The sequence below is a fragment of the Pecten maximus genome, chromosome 18 (genome assembly GCF_902652985.1).
Source record: "Pecten maximus chromosome 18, xPecMax1.1, whole genome shotgun sequence".
In the NCBI taxonomy this organism is placed as follows: Eukaryota; Metazoa; Mollusca; class Bivalvia; order Pectinida; family Pectinidae; genus Pecten; species Pecten maximus.
In genome coordinates, this window is record NC_047032.1 from 22977234 (window position 1) to 23001065 (window position 23832).

The 23832-nt window shown below is 34.8% G+C and overlaps 1 protein-coding gene across 3 annotated transcripts in view; it reads right to left on the reverse strand.

Moving 5' to 3' along the window:
* Positions 1-10303: 10303 nt before the first annotated feature.
* Positions 10304-23832, reverse strand: part of LOC117316461 (regulating synaptic membrane exocytosis protein 2-like) — a 94687-nt gene continuing 81158 nt past the window's right edge. For 2 of the 3 annotated variants that reach the window (XM_033871054.1, XM_033871051.1), the window contains exons 16-24: positions 19343-19592; positions 18750-18820; positions 17683-17931; positions 17026-17155; positions 16360-16589; positions 15659-15803; positions 13391-13614; positions 12647-12786; positions 10304-12089 (exon numbers count right to left, since the gene is read on the reverse strand). In XM_033871054.1, the coding sequence (XP_033726945.1) occupies positions 11859-12089; positions 12647-12786; positions 13391-13614; positions 15659-15803; positions 16360-16589; positions 17026-17155; positions 17683-17931; positions 18750-18820; positions 19343-19592 (1670 nt within the window). In that variant the 3' untranslated portion in view covers positions 10304-11858. The remainder of the gene's footprint in view (positions 12090-12646; positions 12787-13390; positions 13615-15658; positions 15804-16359; positions 16590-17025; positions 17156-17682; positions 17932-18749; positions 18821-19342; positions 19593-23832) is intronic. The other variant, XM_033871053.1, reaches the window with a different exon arrangement.

The window sequence follows — 23832 nt, forward strand, 5'->3', positions numbered from 1 at the left end:
TAAGTATTTGTAACTTGTATGTACTTGTTTTAGTCCTTAGTATTGTTTTTAAGAGTTTTAAATTGCGCGCCGTTTCTCAACTGTTGAGACCGCGGCAGGGTGTGTGCGCATGAGCAACAGGTAAGCGGGAGTACAGGCGGACAGGTAAACAACCTAGCAGCGGGTATTTGGAATGTGGCCCTGTTCGACGCCCAAACTACAGATTGGGGTAAGTATTTCCATCAAATATAACCCAATATTACCCCATAACGTTATCAATAGGTTGTCTGTTGTTATGTTTGCCAGTTTGAGTGCGTTTATAGTGTTTTATAGTCGCTAAATGTTACCTGTATTGTTAGGCGTGACCTAGTACTATTGAGGCACGTGCGGTGTATTGTGTGTCGTCGGTAAATGAGCGCGAGTCTCGAGTATGTTTACAAGTATGGTTTTGCTTATATGTTGTGTGGAATATATAATGTTTAAATAGTTAACTACATAAAATATAACTGTAGAGTTAATTGTAATTACTATATTGTTGTAGCTTGATGGGCCCACACCGTAATTGATGAGACCATGATCACTACCCACCTATTGTATGGAGGCCTAGAGCCGAGGGCCGAATAGCTGTACTAGTTTATGTACTCCGAGATCCTACTCGTCCTATGAACTTTATGCATATTGTGTACCTTCCCTGTCTGAGCGGTGATACACATCGCGGCAGAGACGTGACAACGTTATTGATGACGTCAGAGTTGTTGAGATATTCAACGTCTATGGATCATCATTACAGACGTAGAGATTCTGTTCTACTATAACGTTGATTCCCTGTTGTGGATGCTGACCATGTTCAGTACATGTATATTGAGCACTGCGTGTGTGATTTTGTTCTGCTGTATAAGACGGCACTGATTGGATCCCGAGGGACCTATGACGGAGACATTGTTGTTCATGTTCATCTGGAGCTTAACAGCCTAACTGTGTGGACTCGGTGTTCAACTGTGGTGGCCTTTGAGAGACTTGTAGGGAATAGGGTGTCTATGTTTATGTGTTTTTGCTTATGTGTCTATGAAGGTATCAGAGTTGTTGTATGTAAGATTGTGTGATGAGCGTGTTTATAATTAAATGTTAATATACATGCTTCTACAAATTGTAAATAAATCTTGTATATGTTGTAGTCTGTCTTCTCGTGCAAATATCAGCAATCACGCTCAGTTTACGTTACAATAACGTCTCTTGAAGCCGTTATAGTATCTTCATATTCCACCAATATAGCGGCATCTTCACTAAGGTGAGAGGATTTTTGTCGTTCCTGATGCGATATTACCATTACTTTATCAAAAAAAAAAAAAAAAAAAAATTCTCAAAATTGTCTATTCCCTTGTGCTATATTACAATATCATCATTTCCGTGTCCTAAGGTCGGTGTCGGTGGGTAAATCTTCTTTTTGTTGGTATTTTGTATTCCTATTGTCAAGTTTGAATTATAATTTACATGTGACACCATAGTGTCTGGATGCCATTCTATGCATCACCCAAATTGCATTCATATTGTCAATACATACAACCCAGCAAGCGTTTAATTGTTACATATTACTCAAAAGGTGAATACATAACAGCTCTTCGAAAATAACCAGGCCGTATATTTAATAAGCCGTCGTTTTATTAATTACTTCTCTACACTAATGTCGGACTAAGTGATTTAAAATGTTTCGAGATTTCAAATAAAGTCTTATAAGTACCAGTGTCACACTATCAAGTTCCGGAAGTGAACAATGACTGTTCACAAATGAGTTTAGTTATAAACCAAATTCAAACCAACATAGAAGTCATTCCCAGTTTTTCCTTCAGGGTTCAATTCTAATTCGAGATATCGTATTTCTTCAGCATTAGATACAAATCTTGACTGTGATATCTTGTTACTGTAAATGTCGATAAGGTGGTCATGTCTCTTGGCTACTTTCATAATTACAATATTTCTATGATGGCGGTGATCGTTAAGTTATTAGTCGGATCAACGTGATCAAATTTCCCGAGGAATTCTAAAATAGACATTTTCATTACAATATAATACACATCCCTTGTATGGTCCTCTTTCTCCACTATCTCTGTCCTTGTTGCCTGGTAGTGTAATCAACAATGGTGGGCATTGTTCGACATCTTTTTCTGAAAGCAACACAATTGAGTCATTCTTTTCCTGGCCAAGATGTCAGCGAAACACCATGCTTTTAGTGTTTGTAGTACAAACATTGATGATAAGCATGAACGGCAATACTTTCTTATCAAATATTCTGGCTTCGTTCGGCTCAGCTTATCAAAGCTGCCACATAATGCACGAACATCCAGACCGGCTTATAAATTATAACCTTTGTAAGTGTCATACGATACTAATTCAGTATTACCTTTTACAACAGAATGCAAGCCGGTGAACTGCATTATAATGGATGATGTCATTTCTAATTATCGAAGTATAACGGTCACTTGACATTTAAGACCTTAGCACTATTGTAGCATATTTACGCAGTAGCAGTATTGTGATTCTGATTACAGTTGAAATTGCGCAATAGTGTTTGTTGGCTATGGTCCCATCTTCTCAACAAACCGAAAAATAACATTTGGTCAGAACCATCTCATAACCATTTTAGGCAGGTTTTGAGTTGCCGAAATATCCTAAAATTAGAATTTCAATCCAAACCGCCTTGTCTGTAGAAATGGTAGTTGCTACCCTTTTTTAGCATTAAGCATTTTGTGGAGTGGTGCATTGGTTCGCCCGTTGTCATTATAATGTGATTGGGTTCGGTGGTCTGTTGGATGTCTTCTGCAGTATCCTTCATTGAGGCAGCGCTGTTAGGTAGGGATCAGTTCTACGCTATCACGAGAAAGAAATCACAAACATACCACATCCTCCCAAAACACACACACATTCACTACACGAAAGCATATCGCACGCTCAGCAGAACATCTGTAAATGACCTTAGCTGTTGGAAGCGCACGCGATCAGAACGTGACCCGCAAGTAACTGTCACCTGTTTTAGACAGAAACATGCCGGTAATGAAAAATAAGATTATAGAATATTATAGGATCAATTTCGTATTGAGACACATATGTGCTAGAATACAACAAAAGGTAACACTCATTTAAATAATTGCTTTCGTATTAAGTATTAACGTACAGTTATTGCGAGAACAGCAGCATTTGATTGCTCCTAATTGAGCTAGAATACTTGAGGACTCCTTTAACAATGGTGACCAGCTACTGGCTTTGGGGTCAAGCTTAGTTTGCTGTTGTGTGTTGACAAGATAGCTGCTGACATATTGTATTGCAGTGTTTTCTAGTCCATAGGCTCGCGAACTTCCCTGCAATAGCGCGCAAGGAATACATTCAATGCATTGGACAAGTCTATCGGGATAGCTAAGTGTTGCCCAAGGCTTCATTTCAGTCCTCAGGAACCTCAGCAGAGTAGACTTATAAAGAGACCAACCAACCAATTGTTTTCCCATAGACTTTAGTGTTAACGTTTTGGAGTATTTCATTCAAATTTTTGAATTCAATATGATAATTATGGTTTATTACAAAAGTTTAGGGTCTGATATAACACCTAATCAAAAAAAAAGTTGGGTCCTTCAGCTCAAATTTTCTCCAGGGTAGCCATTTTGAAAATAGGTGAATTTCGCAGTAAAAATTCTCAAAAATCTTAAATGTTTACATGTTTATTATTATTACCTGAACTGTTGGGAAAAAAATCAATCAGACTTACGAAATTTATATCAACATTTCTTATTGATAGTTACCTATCAGGCTACATATCTATTTTCTCACTTCATAACATACTGGCCAATCAGTGGCTGCCAGACATTTTATCCTTGGCTCAACGTTCTATACACAGGGGCCGTTTCAAAAAATATATGTTTTCAATTGGTTGGTTGTTCCCTATAGGTGGCCTTTTTGAAATTCCACAGTTCAGGGCGAATAAACAAATGACCAAATGGTGACTACCTTTGAGTGTGACAGTTGAATTTGTCAATTTATATTTCTTGATAGATCTTTGAATTACCGGTTACCTTTGTTTCCAACGGTTTAATTTTCGGACTGATAATATTGCAATTTACCAGGTGACGATAGAACACAGTGAAATATTTAGCGGAATGATGAGAAATGTACAGAAAGATTATCGTTAAGTAATGGGGACAATGTCCCTCTGATTTCGTATTACGTTAACGGTATGAATAAAAAGTAAAATACATTTGGGCAGATGTTTTTTATTTTACATAACCTTTGTCATTGCTGTATTTGATAAAAAGCCTTAATTAATAAATCTAACAATTATTAATGAATAATAACAAAAATTAAACATTCATGACACTAATAATTGAAGCACAACATTCAAATGTATGTTTAATAATAATAATTAATAATAATAGAACAGAAACAATTTATTCTAACGATCATAATAAATGATAAATCTGAAATATGTTCAATGATAATATTCTACATCAAATTAATTTTGAAGGAAATCCATTTGTCTTCTCTATAACAATATTCCATACACGCTTGAAATACGGTAATTCTGATAAACACTGCATACACATGTAAACTATTGGCAGATAATTTGAATCATATGGAAACTCGACGATCAGTAACACAGTATTAAAAACAAACTAAAATAGGTATTAAGTAGAATACTCAACGACCGTTTGAAACATCACTGCATAACGATTCAATTACAGTTTGTTACAAACAATTAAATTGTGAACAATTATATAAACAAGATTCAACACATATGTAAGTCAGCCAAGCATTGACCAATACCGCAAACATAATATCACAAATACTCCGGGCAAGTAATTCGAATATAACATACGTAAACTATTTAAGTATTCACAACGCAAAATCAGCAAGAGTGAAACCATAGAGAAAAGATGATAAAAATGTCTCATTTAAGTCCACTGAATCAAAAGATAAATGAAGTTTCAAAAAAAAAAAAAAAAAAAAAAAAATCCTGGACTTATTAAAACAGTGTTGTAAGCATGTACAATATACTTTTTAGTAGATATTTAAAGGTCAACATATTGATAACAATTCCCGTTTTTATCAGGGATTATAATCGTTAACAAACCTATCGAAAACAATAATATTAATGTCGGAACCACTCAACGTTCACATAGAAACAATATCTTTTTCTTTAAAAGCGATGTTTAAATAGAAAAACAATCCTTAAATAAAGGTGGAAAACAGAACAAACACTCCAAAGGCATTTTAATATAGATAAAAGGTATTCAAAAACCCATTTATTACAGACCAAGTACCTGCCACTGAACAACATTCTTAGTCGTTCTTATTAGTGTGTCTCTTATAGAAAACAAACGTAGGGCAAAGATACAATCATTTTGATAAACTTGTACCTGAAGAAGAATGATAGCTCTGGACATAATCGGAGGGGTAACACTAATCTTTCTCTCACATCTGTCCAAAGTGATGGTAAAAATAAATTCTAAAGGTCCCAATGTTTAAACAAACCGAAACAAAAACGTTTCCGCAAATATCTGTACCGATGTGCACTTTGTTTTCAAAGGTATATAGAAATGAAATGACGGGTATTCCCGTAATTTTTCTTTGAAAGATTTTTGAAACTCAAAATCCACAAAAGAACTTTCTCCTGGTTTTGATGTATTACTTCATATCTATACAACCATATGTATTCTGCTTTTCCTCACCATACTCAGAAGCACAGTATTTGGATTCACACATAGCACATCCATTTATAAGAATAGTACCTCAGGAGAGCTGTTTTTAAAAGTTGTATAAGGTAGTACGGCTTTGTCCCCAGGAGAGCTGTTTTTACAAGTTGTATAAAGTTTCAGAACTTGAGGTATATGTTAACATTTTAAAATCTTAATATTACTCATGAGTGCTGTATTTAAATTCACAAAGACATTACTGACCGGATCGTGTCATACCTGACACTTTTTTAAAATTGAAAACAGGTTTGGCGAATGAAAGTTATTATACCGTTTGTTGGTTTGTATTGGCAAGTGTTTTCCTTCCATGAAAATCTCGGAGGCAATTTTTATAGCTTCTTTAAATAGGGATCATACTAAAAAAAATTGTTTTACCCTACCTATAAATTGTAGCAACAAACTTCCTTTGCCATTAACACAATTAAATCAAAGTGCCAAGGAGAAAAGCAATTATTATATCAATATAAAATGGCAAGAAATAAGAAAACAGTATTTTTGTGCATTCCTAGATGCTTTACTGTTAATTATCTTATGTCATTTTTCGGAATTATATTTACTTTAAAAAGGCTGTGTTGCGTCAACGTTTTTCTGAAAGATGCAGAATTGCTCACTTGAATTGACATATTATGATTAAGTTCAATACTAAGGTCGATTAATTTTATGATATGCATCATGATTCTTGATAAACCACATCGCGATTCCCTACGTATTTATTATGACTCCTGTGAATTACTGTCCTAATATAGTTTGGTTCATACGTTTCTATATTGTACTCAATTTACCGCATTTTTCCTCTCCATTAATTAATTGATCTTTGACAACTTTTGTTAGAAGAATCTTGTCTCGGAAGATAATGTTTCTTACCGATGATTTGGCCTATCTTATCCGTTCCGATGATTTGTTGAACCGCACGTTAATTTTATATCCATTGTACAAGCATTTCACTATCGACTGATTTAAACAATGCAACCTTTTTATTGCTACCGGAATTTCCGCTGCGGAAACAAGCCAAAGTAAAGTTTCGCCTCAATCACTTCAACCAGGTCGGCCCGCAAGGCCATTTTTGCCAATAAAAAAATCTACTTTCATTTTAAGTATCACATGTACAAATTGACACAATCGGATATTTCACTTATTGATTACCAATTGAAAAATCTGACACTAAAAACAGTATTCGACGGATGAGGGCCATTTTTGTCAACCCCAGAGATGACTTTGCAATTTCGCATCTAACTAGAATATGTACGAGTAACTTCCCTTTGCACAAACCAGGCAGCAAGCGAACTTATTTGCGCAGAAAATAGTCCGGGATACTCGATGATAAAACAGGTCATTCAAACATATAAAAGTGTGAATCATTTTACTAAATTACAAATAATATTTTACGGAAGGAGTGTGTTGATTCCCCCAAGAGTTCTAAATGAATTTGTTCTCGGAGAAGTTGGCGATTATCGTTATAGGTGGCTGTGTTCCATAGCAATTAAATATGTATACAGGAAAAGAAAATTATCTCCGCGATGAATTTTTAAAGGATATGCCACGATATGACGGCCCCGTGTATCTTTGCAAATACCATTATAAAATGTGAAACAGATTTTCATTTAAGAACGCAGTGGAAAAACGATCGTTTTATAATTTTGAATGATGACGTTCTATGCATCGCTCAATAACATTTGAAAAAAGAACATCACTTCTAATGTAAAATTGGTGCTAAGAGTATTTTGCGTGCGTTAAGAAGCGAGGAATTACATTATTTCTTCCGGAAAATGGATTTGAACTTGTTGACGTCATTGTTTTGGTAAAGTAGAAAAAACAAGCCCAGATTATATGAAATCAGTAATAATGTAAATATAATCATTGACATGATACCAGATGCGGGTTAACAGCCGATACATTTTGGTGACAAATATAATGCGGCCATTATGAATGTATGTATTTTTCAACAAAATGGTATTCATGTCGACTAATCTCTGGTAAGAGTTCAATTGGTTAGTGTATTGTGAAAGCAAAACTGTATTTGCATAGTCATCTCGTACCAGTTTTGCCATTGTCCCTCATGGAAATCACCCATAACTAAACTGTAAATATCTTCGCACAAAAAGCGAAATATATAAAGGAAAGCTGGTAGTATACCAAAATGGTATAGGGATTTTAACAATATATGGATGACCAAGAGCGTTGTCACTTTAACCTTGTGCTAACAACAAATCATTAAGGGATTGTTATTATTATAATTTGTCTGTTAAATTGATTTTGATATTGATTTCATGATTTGTCTTCCATCTTTTCCCAATCACCTATACAAACACACACAAAGCTTGCAAAAATAAAAACTTATTTTAAAATACTTTATCACAGAAACCCAGAGAACACAGAAAACTTACATCTTGACAGATTTATGGTCAATACGTGGAGGGCAAAGTCACAATGAGGCAGCCATTTTGTTGCATTATATCCAGTTTATGACGGCAATGGCGTTTGTGATTGACAGCTGATGAAAAACGCTTAATGGTATATAACACTAATGACACATTCGCAATAATTTAACGCGTGTGTTTTGAGTTTGCACAAACCATTTCGTGAAATCTTCTGTACAAGGTCTCTCTGACATTTAAATGTTCTAGTTATTGCAAACATCATAATTTTCACTTTCAACGTTCAGATCAAGTATATTCAAACACCAAAAACAAATGTAAATAAACTGTTTTGTATTTAAACTCTATTTAGATTTAATAATAGACTGTTTACAACGGCTTATATTTATATATCATAGTTTCTTTATGTTGAATTATAGCAGGTAAACATCACACACTGACCGGAAAAGGTAACTTCAAACTGGATGAAGCAAGTGATTGTACTAATGGGGCTAGATATAACTGCTCCTTTAAATCTTATTAAATGCAATTCAATACATAACCATAATACTAACCCGTGTAGACGCGAATCTTAGTATGAACATCAAAACATTAAGAAGAGTTCGCTGCACATTAACTTTGTTTGGGTCTCAACAACGACTGGGGTAAAAGGGTAACGACCTCATGACATTGAACTTATATTTCATGTGCTCTTCAAATTCCTTACGAGTATATTGAATAAATACAAGAATAATTTCTTGTTTGCATGACGACTGCACTGTGCGCAATCTCAAACAAGAAATTATATTTACGTACATGGTATATTAAATAACAAAAACTCCATCCAACATAACTATTATATCTTTTCAATAAAATTTGCAAAAAAAAATTAATAATAATTATATAACAAAGACATACCCGCCATTAATGAATTGATATAAAAAAAAATATCACAATATACATTACCTAATTGATTTGAACTCGTATTATTCCAAACTGAACAAAACCATCATAACTGTTGACAATATAAACCGTATGAGTAAATGTCTATGCCAACAAATGGTGGAATGTCTCAACATACAACGTCATTCTGGAAACATTGTTTACAAAGAAAAAAAGTCACAACTGTATCACTCCATAACTTTTGCATACATGGAATATGAACATGCCTTGACCTTTTCAAAAACGCAGCAGATGCATTATTGTTAACTTTAAATGTACCATTTCTATTGAAAGGATGAACGAGACTAAGACTATCTATTATGACGGCCTCTTATATTATCAAACAAACGAACAAAAATCTACATGGTGTGTCTTCTATTGGTGGTGTTAAAGCAAAATTGAAAAAGACGCGTCACAATTGCTGATATCTAGGATTTATTTATATAATGTACAAGACTGGTAGTCCAAGGATGACTTTTCAATCATGTGCTCATGTGTACAAAACGTGTCATCAATAAAGAAAAAAAAGTAAATCCAATACGCATTTAAAACTATTTTGTGTAAATGTCTGTTGATTTGTTAGTTGATTTATAAAATGGTTTGTAAGATGACGTAATTCAGTTACATCCGCAAAAATAGTATCGTTTGATAGTCTTCTGTGAGATATTCGAAATATTTCCATTTGATTTCTTTTAACGATTTATTCATATAGCTTGAAATTAATGTTAATATCAGAGTTATGTTCCATTAAAGATAAATCACATTGTCTTAGCAGAAACTAGATAAGGAAGCAAAGTGTTTTGTCAATTTTAGATGAGATAACCATGTACTGTATAGTTGTTAGGTTTCGCGAAACGAATATTTCGTAGTTTTCCTGGTTCGAATAAGTTCCGTGAAATTAAATTTTGTGCAATGTCGTCGTATAAAAACTTGTAATAAAAAGATAAACATGACTAGATATTTGTGTTTGTCATGTATACATCCAAAGCGATTAATATACGGTTCAAATGGGTTTTTGTGCTATTTTCAATGACCGCGAAGATAATGAAATCAAATATCCGACCAATATTACAAACTCTACAGTATAAAGCTTGTAGCAGTTAAAATTTGAATATGTATTATGGACATATTTCATACTAAATGACCAAAATCTTACCTCCGTACAGATATACAGGAAGATGCTCGTCAATGCATATAAAATTAATTTTTAAATGCGTTTTGCAATTTCAAACATTTATAACATTCTTAATATTATCAAACAGCTACACTCCTATTATAATATAATAGGACCTCTTTATAACTATGTGATTAATGCATTTAAAAAAAACTACAATTATACATCAACATTTGTAGTCAAGGAGAAGATAGACTTCGTATCACTATCTAGCAATACTCACACTGATTAAAAATTCAACTAAAACGCATTTGCATATGCAAATGAAAGGTGATTTAAATATTCAACTGACAGGCAGAATTAACACATTCGCATATGCAAAAGAAGATTATATGGCTAATCGCTTTTCCGCACTTAGTCAGCAGTTGTATAAAATTAAGTTTCCAGTTTATTCACAAGCAAAGCATTTATCCTGATGACCATGGTCTTAATTGAAATGACAATATATCTCTCCGGCGATTTAACCCGTTTGCCTCTATGCAGCATATAGATGCATTTTGTAACAATATTTTCTAGCTCTCTCTAACTTAATATACAACTCCATATATAACAATCCATATCTTCATACTTGCATGGTTTTATCAAACAATTATAGAATTTCTTCAAGTTCCAACAAAAAGCACTAATCTTCAAGACCTCTGTCGATTCTATTGGTGAATATCTCTCAAACTTTGCACTTATTTACATAAATCATCTCACAGTTAATGCCATTCATACAAATGACTTCATGCAATAAACACAACCTTGGATGTAACCTTGGAATTCAACAAACGATCCTGACCTTAAATTATCATGAAACGTTTATTTAGAATTTATCCAGCAATCAACGACCTAGACATTATTTAGTATAATATCCGTAAAATCTACCAGTGTACTTGCTAGCTAGCACTAATGGTGCTTCTTTGTTCAAGAAGATAGGTGATGAGAAAATCGCACAAAACAGACAGCAAACTATCTCCCAATGAATACAACTTGGTTCAACCCAATATCAAAAGGAAAATCCACTCCAACCAGATAACGAGGGTGATCAGGTAGACTAATGATGGCCATCTTACAATGGTTGATTAATTGTGGTATAAAAAAGGCAATCAATTTTAATATATAATAAACACTATCGGATAATATGGAATGTAATGTCTATACATACCAATGATTCTCTCACCTTTCTTTAGGAATGGGGGGATGGATGCTACCGAATGTCATTCAGTAATGACTAAAATGACTTGAGAAACACACTTTGAAAATTAATGTATTTATAAATGTCCTAGATTATGACTAGAACCAAGACCATCACAATCTACTTACGAGTATTTAAAGCTTGATTTACTGAATGTTCACATCATATGTCCATAGCACAATATGTGACAATTTAAGTGTGTTGTCATATGTAACTTCACTTTCCGTATATCTATCATAACCATGACATGAGTAATTTCTTACATCTTGTAAAAATTTATGTTCTTGGTGAACACATTAAATACTGCACCATTCCTAGGACTTGTATCCACCTAAGCAGAAGTAATATTCCTGCTATCCGGGCTCAGCATCCCACGGAGAGGTCGCCATTTTCCTCTGCGTCTGAATGATATATACATTTATATCTTGTCTGTGATTAAGTACAATTTCTCCTTTTACTACATTAATTAATTGTCATTGCTATGTTGTTGCGATGTGCTATGTCCTTGGGCTACTGTTATTATAGCCACTGTCTAGCGAAGTAGTTGAGCCTTTACGGGAATGACCGAGTGTGGAAGTGGACGAGTGATGACCGACCAATGAGTTACTAGTAAACAACTTGTACCAGCCAATCACAATGTTCGTTAGATCTAGATGATCCAGTAGAATTTGCGCTACTCCCATGAACACTTTCCTGTCCATTCGTCCATAATCTCCCCACACTGTTACCTGTTAAAAGAGAAATTTAGGGATAAATCATAATGCTTTTACGAACAATATATTATTCAAGTAGATATGACGGTAAGTTTTAAACTTACATCTGCGTAGTGGAGTGCCGTTTGGCTTTTTAAAATCAAACATGGAACTATTAAACTCCATATATTATTTCAGTTATGCAACATTCTAATGAAGTCGACGCCATATTTATTTTGCGAGTTGGTTTTAGAAAAACACAGGAATCTAAATTCAACCACATCTTCACTAGCTGCTATTAAATGTCTATTACTGTACTTTTTGAGGAAAACAATGACGTCGGGATACCTGGTTGTATATATGTATTGCTGTAAACGTATGGATTGCGCGCTCAAATAATAGCGCATTTCCTTAGTTTAACAAATTAGCCAAATGATTGATGCACCGAAATTGTTTCTATGCAAACATTTTATATAAAATGTATCTAGAACAATTAAAATTTAGTAATACTTCCAACGTGAAAAACGCAAAGTAAGGGAACCATTGATTTGTGTAGGTTTAAAGTAAGATTATTTTGAAACACGATCTCTTACCTGGAGTATTTTGCCCCCATATTGTTCCATAAAGACGAGCTGTTGCTGGTAGAGGGGGTCTAGGGTTCGCCGGGCCACCACTGTCTTCTGTTTCTCTACACAGGTTTTACCATCAATGAGGTACACCTTAACATACGGAGCTGAAACACAAAAAGAAATGTTCTTAACGGTAGCAGATAATTCAAAAATCAAATATACAAGCGCACTTTCAATGAAACTAATATGCGTTTAATGTTGAATTAATTGCTTTTTGTCCTATTTTCATATAAGCTATCGAACAATCCCCATATTTACCACATTGCAAGTTGGCCTTGAAGAAACGAAACAAGTTCATCGCGATACAGTATTTTATTTAAATGTACAATTTGTCATTTTGTAATTTAATTTAAGAGATAAATGAATGATATCTTACTAACGTTAAATTTATAACATTGATGCTATGGGAGAGAAACTTCAAAGTTGAAATATTAATGCATAGGATCAAACAACTACAACATAATCGAATGAAAAGTTTAAGCCTTCGTTCATTTCAGTTGACTGGGCTGCAGGTACATGATATACGGGTGGCACACAGAATACTTTTAAAAATCGTCTGGTGCCGTTGTCATCCAGGGTCACAAAAATCAGTACTAAGGATAATCTTAAGTATGATAAATATATAATTTACTTATACATGTAATTGACGTAGATACAACATTTAAACAAACTGGAAATTAAGATTAAAGAATATGCTTATGTATTTACCTGGTAAGATTTTTGCTCCCGATTTTGCCATCAAACCTCGAGCACGTATGACTTCAACCTCCAAGTGACCTTTCCTGTCATATAGGCCAAGCTGGATTTCACCAAGACATGGCGAGCCTAGAACTTGTCGGCCAACGAGCTGAGCGGGTCCTAGGCCCTCGATGAATTCTCCAAACTGGCCCTCGGGTCCAAGGGCAGGGTTACCACCAGGGGGCAGCCAGACCCTGTAATACATCCTACAATGTAGCTGAATCATTTCTGTATAGTCCCACACTGTGAGTCATAATGTAACAGTGTCATTATTTCATGACATTCAAGTATTTTTTAGTTTATTCCATTTGTAACCTTGCATATTGGCTCTGCCGAATGGTATGTCCACATGTATAGTGTATGCATCTATTTCAGTATATATAGTGTTACATGTACATGATACCTGTGTAAACCTGTTTGGTAGAGTTCAGAGGTCATACCATTTTTATACTGGAATGACCAGGGGTCAATGGTACCCGCGTTTTTATAGGTAGCGTCACTCCTGTACAAGACGTTGACACATTCGGACGTTTACATATATGTGCAGCATTGTTCACCGCACCTTTTGTCAATTATTTGTTAAATAAGTTCCGCCGTCCGGGTTGTCTACCCGGGAGTCGTGCTCTCATCGTCTGTGATGAGGGTTTTTACGGAAATGTAATAAACATTTAATGGAAAAAGGTGTATGAGTGTTCCGTAAAACGACCCAGATAGACACTGCTACAATAACATAAATAAGCATCATGCAACGCGGGTTAATTTAGATGGCTGAATGTCCACCAAAATATATACATTTCCGTCATCTATCATTTTAATACGTAACTTTATTCATCGTGTCTATAATGACTGAATTATGTCCCTTTGTTCGCAACATGAATGTTAACACATTGCTAAATGTTGCATTAATCCTTTGTTCCATTTACATTGTGCATATGTATTTACAACGCACAACTTTTAGGTAAAGCATGTCGGCAAAGGGTATATTTGAGACGTCGGACAAATTCCGTCGAACTCAAATTTTAGGGCATAAACAAAATTAGCGCAGTGAGGAATAAGGCCATATACTACATTTTAACCAGTGAGATATAATTTTTTTTTATATAAAAGTGATATATTTCACAAGTGAAAATTAACACATTTTTGATATTTTTTACTTGTATAAAATAACACTTTTGCTGATTTGACCAGTTAAAACAAGGATAAGAAAGCAAGGCCGTGTGCGAGTATCCGTATTCATTCAGGTGGTAGAAAATAAAAAAGAATCAGAGCAATCTACTATAGTGACAGTGAATAGAATGAACTTACTGTTATACATGAGTGATGATATTCCATCATCAGGACCACGAAGTAAACCGTGCACATGCCAGGACTTTCCCTAACTAGGTCTACTTGACACGCCAGTTTCGATTGAGCGCTCAACGCGTAGTAATCTGGGTTGTTTTTACGGGACTTATAATAATTTTTTTTTGAAAACATAACGGCAACTTTTCCAATGAATTTTAACTTGGATACATATTTTAAAAAAAATGATAGATCGAATTTTTTTTTTGAACCTGTATATTTTTTGCGGATTTTTTGTACTTTGCACTACATTTTCTCGCGTTGGATTGTCTAGACATGGAAGCGGGAAACGTATGTAAACCTTTGCAATAGGCCTGTTAGCATGCAAGGAAGGTTTTTCGTTGAAAAAAAAAAATGAACTGAATATCTAACTGTGTTTTCAGTAATGCAAAATATATTCCACGAGTGTGAATAATATTAAATTATTATCCACACGTGTGACATATATTTGGTATTACTGACGACACGGACAGATGTCCTCTATATACACTACCTGCTATAAAAATAGCATGTAGAAACTGATATTATAATATTTTCCTGTATTCCGTCGTCAAAAACCACGAAAATAAGATAACAACTAAATGCGTTTTTATAGTATCCTAATAAGGTTAGATAGTAATTTCTTAAAGCATTAAGAATATGGGACGTTCCACATTAGGATATATTGCAACATGTATATGCATATCTTGCGAAAATCAATGTATTTGACGATATGAAGGAATTTAGATCACATAAATATGACACAATCACATGTCTCAATGTAGGCAACATAAGTAAAGTAGGCTCTGGTCTGATTCGACCGAAATATGATGTCAGGACATATGGAAACAACGGACATTACTATACCTATACGTGAAATCGAATGCCTGGCACGATGACCTTAGTCTGTATACTCACACACTGCCGGAATCACTACTGATGCTGCCAATACTGCCATCTGTCGAATCCTTACTCGCCTGTTTCACCATTCTTCCGTACTTTGGTTCCAGACCATGCCCGACCTCTACACTTCTTTGGAATGAGTTCTTTTTCTTCCCAGCCTCTGTATCCAAAACATCAACAATTCACCATATTGGTTAAAACATTAGAAAATGAAAGCAAAGTAAAAAGAGGATCATACACTCATATAAGACCCAACGACTTTCAAGGCGATCAATTGATACCTTAGTATTTTCACTGCTGACCATATCCCAGGTGAAGAGATTGATGTTATGGTGTTATGGTGATTATGTGAAATAAATTTGTCCAGGAGTTTATAACATATTTGTTACACAAGTTTTTCATTGCCAAATAAACTCTTGGACGGGCTCATCAAAAAGTGATTCCTATGATACTTCCTTCACTAAATGTTGGGAGTTTAAAATTATGAGTCCGGTTATGAGTCTAAACGTTTTACTATAATAAAATCTGACATGGCATTGACTGTTGAGTTTGTGAAGATGATATATGACCAATCAATACCATGTATCACGATTAGTATTTTAATATACGATTGGGAAACTTGTTCAGAGGCCAATGTCAAAGAATAAGAAATGTGTAATGTTTGAAAACTGCATTCAACGTCAAAGGTTACTATAATTTAGTTTACCCTTACTTACCCGCTAACTGTGAGGCACTGTTACTCTTCCATGGCAAGCCCACAAAGGTTGCCATTTTGTGGCCAAGACTTGGTCTCCGTTTGCGACCTTCTGTCACGCTGGCACTAAGAGCAGAGTCGGACATACTGCCATCATTCTTCTCGTAACTGTCACGACTGTCGCTGCTAGAGCTAGGTGTCACTTGGCGGCGAGGGATAGTGGTCCGAATACCCATTCTCTGCGAAAACTCGCTGTAAACCCAGAAATAAAAACTAGTGCTAATTAAGTTTAATATCATAAGCTGTATACAATCCGAAAGAATGCTAAGAATTAAATGAAATATGTTGACCGTTTGATTGAAATTACTGACAAATACATTGTATGTGACAAATATGCGACAGTTTATGTAATAAAACAATTATCATGTAACGGTACAAGTGAACTCGGGATTCCTTCAACAGGAACTCACATCATCCATTTATCTAGGAAGTCCAAAATAACGATATTTCGTATATTTGCTGTAATGATTACATGAGGAAAGTGTACCTTTAACCTCGCAATACATAAATATCATACAATGATAACACCGCCCACATGATTAGCACACCGATTTTAATATAAAAACACATCTCAACGTCTGTTTTTCATTACAAACAGTACTGGAATACATGTTTCATCATCGCATACCTGAACGTTCGCCGAGGATGATCCGACTGTGTCGATCTGACACTGAGCGTGCTCACTTTAGATACTTCAGACATATCGCTAGTTTCGGAGGCGTCACTTCCCATGTCGTCACCCAGATCCGGATTAAACTCTGAATGTATCAAACCAAACAGTGAAATATGAGTTACATTATGCAGTCACTAATAAAACACTTAATCAAGGTACATATCTACATCTGACATGTATGTGTAACAAAATGATATAATTTTGGTTTCTTTTAATCCAAGACAGAAATCATGTTCGGAAACTGCTTGAAAAAAGGGAATATCAAATTGATTAGTTGAAAACAGCAAAACAGAATCTGACCAGTCTTACATGCACGTATCTAAGATTTTACAAAAGACAAAGGTCCACCATATAGCTATTTCGTCGATATAGGCCTAGTCAGTGACGCTAGGCGCCACAATCGTGACAATACAGAAGGAAAATCAGGAAAATTAAAAGGAGACTATACAGACGTTAACACATAGAACGCGATTTAAAAAAAAAAAAATTTCGTTTTAATATTTTATGATTAAGATATAAACAAAATTGTCGTAATTAAGAAGCTTTTTTTAAGGCAAAACGGTAAAATTAAAATGACATTCATTCCACAAGGAGATAGTAAATAATGTTTACCTGGATTTCTTCTTGATCTACGGTGATGATGCACTCGTTCAAAATCATGGCCACCATGCCCACCTCGTTCATACATCATTTCTCCTCTATCACCTGACATGCCTCGATCACGTGATCGCTCCCGGAAGTCACCCCGGTGATAGTCCCGTCTACTGCGATAACTTTCACTGTCAGACACATTTGCACCACTGGAGGACATTTTCATTTTCATTGTCAGCTTCTGAGCTCGTTTCTCCAAGTCTTGTGTCGCTGTTAGATAGACACCATGCAATATATAATTAAACAACAAAGGTCTTAAGACGAAAGTACTATACAACTATTTAAGCACAAGAACAAAAGATCTAAGAGGGATCTTAGTGCCCACGATTTGATGATCTTTGTTTTTTTCTTTCACTGTTCTTTTTCTCTAATCTAACGATTTGATGACATTGAGTCAAGATAGATCAATGAAGTATTTTCCCTGAATTAGACGTTACAATGCCAAACTTCAACTGCCAGCTATTTCGCTTTCTGGATCCGAATTAAAATCGAATGAGCACAACTAGGGTCCGAGGGAAACCTACATATGGAGTTTGAGGGGGAAAATCCCACTGTATTTCGCAACAAATAGCGACGACAAATTTCAACTGTAAACATCAAAGATGGCCGCATAATGGCAATTTTGTTTTATGGATTAGACGCTAAAGCAAATAGGCACAACTAAGATGAAAATCAACCTACATATAAAATTTCATTCCAATACCGCTGAAAAATAGAGATAACAATGATTGTTTACGGACAGGGCAATTTGAATAATACATTACCAGAAGAATTAATATAAATTTACATAACAGAAGATGTATATGAAATACTTGTAGCCACCACGGCTTCGTGCATTTCATGTCGAAGGGGAAAATGGAAGATTCGCATTGGACTTTTGTTCACACGGTAGTAGTATCGTCAGAATTCGATGTTGCGTGATGATAGACTGATTCATATCATCGAAATACATAATGCATTCCAAATGGTTTTAGTAGCAGTAATAACTTTAAATGACTTTTTTTTAAAAAGGAAAATTGTGTAATTACCTTTGTCGCGACTTGCCATTTGAGCTTCTAGTGGAATTGCCGGTAGTTTTCTTCGCTTTGGGGATGATTTACTGTAAATAAATCAACACTTCATAAAGGTATAAAGTATTTATTATTATAAATCAAGTAGACGCAGGAACTTGTTACTTTAGAGAGAGTGTATTCTTATTTCAAAGTAAGGCTATGTGATAATTTGTCGAAAGGGAATGCTTTTTGATGTTTTGAGAAATATAACACAACGGGTTCAAATCAGTATTTGTAAATATACATACCAGCATTAATTATTAAAGTCGCATTTGATAACAAACTAATAATATATACATATATTATAGAAGAAAGCAGTACGTTTGAGATATTGCGTATAATCTTTCCTCTTCAGTATTTATTTTGCACTCCTCATGCAAATGAAATTTCGGGAACAATTTCTATTTGTTTGAAATATAATAATGGTCTACCACTGTATATTGGTTTCGTTTAAGGACTCATATCATACCTTCATACTAATATGATAAACTGAAAATCAGGTAGAAGAATACTCTCGACCTCACAAAACACAGCTAGCAATATAACACAAGGAAATCTAAAGAACGTACCTTAACTCTGGAGGTGAAAGAGACCGAGACACTGATTCAGGCACACGGTGGTAGGAGGAAGGCGATCTTGACCTTGTTCTGCTAGAGTGACCTTTCTCTGGCGGATGTGGCGACCTTGAACTTTGATGGGTAGAGGGCACTTGGTCTCTGGGCACTGACAACATCTCATTGTTCTTGCCTGCCAATCGGCGGCGTTCGTTTCGGTCATCTCTTACACAATCTGGAAAAAGACCATCTGCCTTGAGATGATCTGTATTTTTATACAGCTCAGTACTTGTTTAGTTGTACCCTTGCAATGAAGAGTAAGATACAAGCCGAATCAATAACGATTGAAGAAAATAAGTGCTCTTAAGTGTTTCCAAACCAGAGCAACATAAAAGAGGAACATGAAACAAAAACATTTGAACAAAGTCAGAAGATCTTCATGTAATGCGTTTAAACCACACCTGTTAAGATATGTACGGCAGTATTCTTAGTTTACCAGTATAACTTTGTAAACGCAATTTTCAGAAAATCTGGAAAATTTTTTTGAAATAGAAGTGGTCATTCATGAGATTCATACATTTGTTTTCTGTTGGTACATATCATGTGAACATAGTCTTTAATTTGCAATGGATTTCTCCAGCCAGTTAGCAATCAAATTAATTAATAAATGATTCAATGCTACAATATATTTGATGCATAAACATTATATTTTCAAATAATACCTGTAAGAAGGCATCATCATGAAATGGCAAGCATATCAACGTTTGTTTTCATCTGAAATATTTATTTTTTCATATTCACTCTAATTCTAATGAAAATAATTATATTGAAATATCAAAACAGGAAAACATGCTTTTTAATCAGTGAATGTCTGATTCTAATTATTTTTCTTTAATATAAATCTTAATACTTTGGGCTGTTCATCGATTTCCCAAGACACACTTGCAATAAAAAAAATGTTCCTCCAAATTTAAAACAAATTTACATTAATAATTGCATTACGATGTTCTTCTCTACTATGAGGTCAATGGGCCTTTATCGCCTACCTGGAAACTTACAAACTGTTGGTAGAAAATCGAGTCGAAACAATGCATTTTTTATTACAGTTTATCAAAACAGCTGATTGGAAATTTGTGATTTTTGAACTTGAATGTAGTCACAGGTTATTTACAAAGTACAGTAGGGTTAATAGCTATTTATCAAGAATTTTTTAAACAATCGCAATGATTTTAGTCTAATTCTTTAAATTTGCTGAACATATAAAAATCAGGCAGCCTTCAGCGATTCTAAATAAGTTGTCAGACTGAAATCATCAGAGGATCAATCTAACAGCGTATTACAGGCCAAAATTTTTCAATAACGTTTTTTTTTCGATCACATTTCCTCCGAAAAACTGAAGTGTGAGGAAGAGTTATTTGTTTGAATAAAAATGTTAGCACGTAAACATATTTGATATAAACGTTCGTGGACAACAAACGCAACAGAACGACAATTGGAAAAGATAACCTTGTGCAATATATAATAGTCAAATATTCAATGAACAAGGATATTTCATTAGACAGTTAATGAAAATTATAAAATGTTATTGATTGTTCATATCAGATTGACAATAGCACAATACAGCACATATCAAGGCCAAGAAAAATAGGTCAATGCTCAAGCGGGGTCACTTCAGGAAACAGATCAATGCTTATTGATTGTAGGTAAATGTCTACTACATGAATTGCATGTTACTTGTGAATATAATTTACAACCCCTTCCAAATAATCATTAACAGCAAATAGCAAAAGTGACTAATTGAACATTGCGATTTCCTATGTTTCCTATGTTTCTATCATTAAACAAAACACACTTCCATGCAATACCCTACTCAACTGTTCTGATTAAAAAAAGACGCCTTCCTCTCAAGGTCATTATTAACAAAAAAACTTCCGATTTCAAGCACATTCGTGATAAATACTTTCGAGTCCCGAGTATGAAAACTCTTTTCAATTTCGTGGATTCGAAAGCACTTTCGATCTATTTTATAGACTTTGACGTCCTTTTACCTAATTGTCTTTGACGTTTTATATATATCATAAAGTTCACAGAATCTTTTTGTTTTTTGTTTTGTTATTTTAACCCACTTTTTATCATAACGATCTAATTATACAATAGGAAAGCTTTTAAAAATGAACATTTTAATCTGATTTTAAAATAAAATAATAGTTTTTTGTCTGGCACTAAATGACCATAGCTGTCAACGGACCGTAAAACCCAAAGAAGCAAACAAACAAATTACAAAAGACGCCCTCATGTCAAGGTCAAATGCTAATCTAAAGTTTGTGTTTGATATCAGGACATACAAGTTTTTTTTTATTATTTGTGATCTATTTCACATGTTGCAGCCTTTCAACCAGAATATCGTGGCGAGGAAAATACAGGAAATATGTGCTTGGTCGTGATAACGTGATCTAGGTGCGTGATACAATATTGTATATCAAACTAAAATTTAAAAGATGGCAATAAATTCGGAGATTAGATCTCTTTTCATTGTTGTCAAATCATAGGATGAAATGTCATGGTTGCATTGGTTATGTTGAAGATAACGTATTAGAATATAAAAATCTACACCTACAACAGTGTAAAGAAATGTATGTTAAGAACACAGGTTGAAATGATATACATTATCACAACTTCGCTTCAGGATGCTAAATGTTTTTCTATCATTTACATATGGTGATGTCCTGATTTTAACATAAATTATCTATATGAATATTAATGATTTTTTATGATTAAAACTACTCAATTTATTAATTATTGGCTATACGTGTACAATGACAGTATACTATCCATTTGTTATTTAAGGAGTTGCTCCACCTTTAAAATGATGTAAGACACAGGGAAAAGACACAGCTAGGTTGAACAGCAAGGCGACACCACAAGGCCCATACAGGACAGCTGGTGACATAAAGAAACACGATCCATGACAAATAATACAAAAGAAGCCAGTATGAAGAAAGACGTAGTTCAAAGGTTAACTATTACACCAAAATGTATATGTCTATCAGATATTAAAACTAATTAACATGACCGACAATTCCGTTTTAAAATTCAACTAAACCTTAACAGCATCAGGGCTAAAAGTTTGAATCCAAGAAGTCTCTAATATATCGCAAACGTTTTGATATAAGATATGTATGCGTTTAATGAGGCACTGTTATCATATTTGGTCACTGATTATGACTTTTACCCATAAATGTACTAACTCTGATAATGACCATGACCTTTTAAAGATGTTTGACATCAGATTATGACCCTGGTCTAAATTGTTTGACCTCTGATCTTGACAATGACGTTTCAATGAAGTTTGACTTCTGATTATGACACTGACCTATGAATAATGTTTGACCATATGGCCTTGACTAACCCTAGTCAATAAGCAATGTTTCCCTTATTAAGACACTGACCTATCAATACCCTTACCTGAAATATGTTTAGTATTATATTTATTCTTTACTCTTTCTGTTAAGAAATGCATATAACATTTCCTAGGGAAGCTATCATCATTCGCTTTTTTGTCTGTTTTTTTAAACACAAAGAAGAGGACTGACAAGGGAGCAGATGGATAGCAAGTAAGAGCGAGGTAATTTACCACCGAATCACACTTTCCATTACAGAAATGTTTACACCATCACAACGAACCCTCACATCTCATAAATAACAACCAGCAAAGACCTCACATAAGCCATTGTGGATAGGTAAAAGCACCACCAAAATCATAAAACATCCCATTAGCAAATAATCAGACACACGACAGTACATCAGCACTGACAAAGCTGGGTACCTGGCTCGGAGCTAATCAGGCTTCTCAAATCTGGGTCTCCCTGTGGAGAGCCTCTTCCCATCACACAACGATCTGCCATTGCGGTGTTCATCCCATTCACATCTGTGTTTCTTTTTCGCATCTGTTCACTGCTGTCGGGGTCCCAAACGGGAGAGGCTTTGTCAATACTGCAAAAGTCACCTTCCGGGGAACCTTTACCACTAATACGATTTTCACCCCGAGATGTCTCCCATCCTCTTTTGTCCGAATTAATTTGTGGTGATCTCCCATCTCTTGCGTTTAAATTCCCCTGTTCTGAGCCTCTAACTATGTTTTGATTGTCCTGTTGATGGTCTTGATTTCGAATGTTCCATTCGTTCCTACTAGCGGGGTTCCCTTGAGGGGAATCGCGATGCCTGAAGTCTACCTGTGGTGAGTTTCGGCCTTTTACTGACAATGCCCTTTTGTCACTTGCATCAGAAAGTTCCTCACTTCCCGGAGGGGGACTACAAGAACTACCCAGGGAACTAATACTCATCCTATCCCCTCGAATATACGCTGATGACAAACCTGGCATGGATGAACGACATTTTGAAGTTAACAAGTTTAACCTTACTTATCGAAAATTCACAAAAAAATATCTCACATTGAGAAACTCGTAAGGATAATGTTTTCAAGATCAATGGTGTCCTTTTTTGGC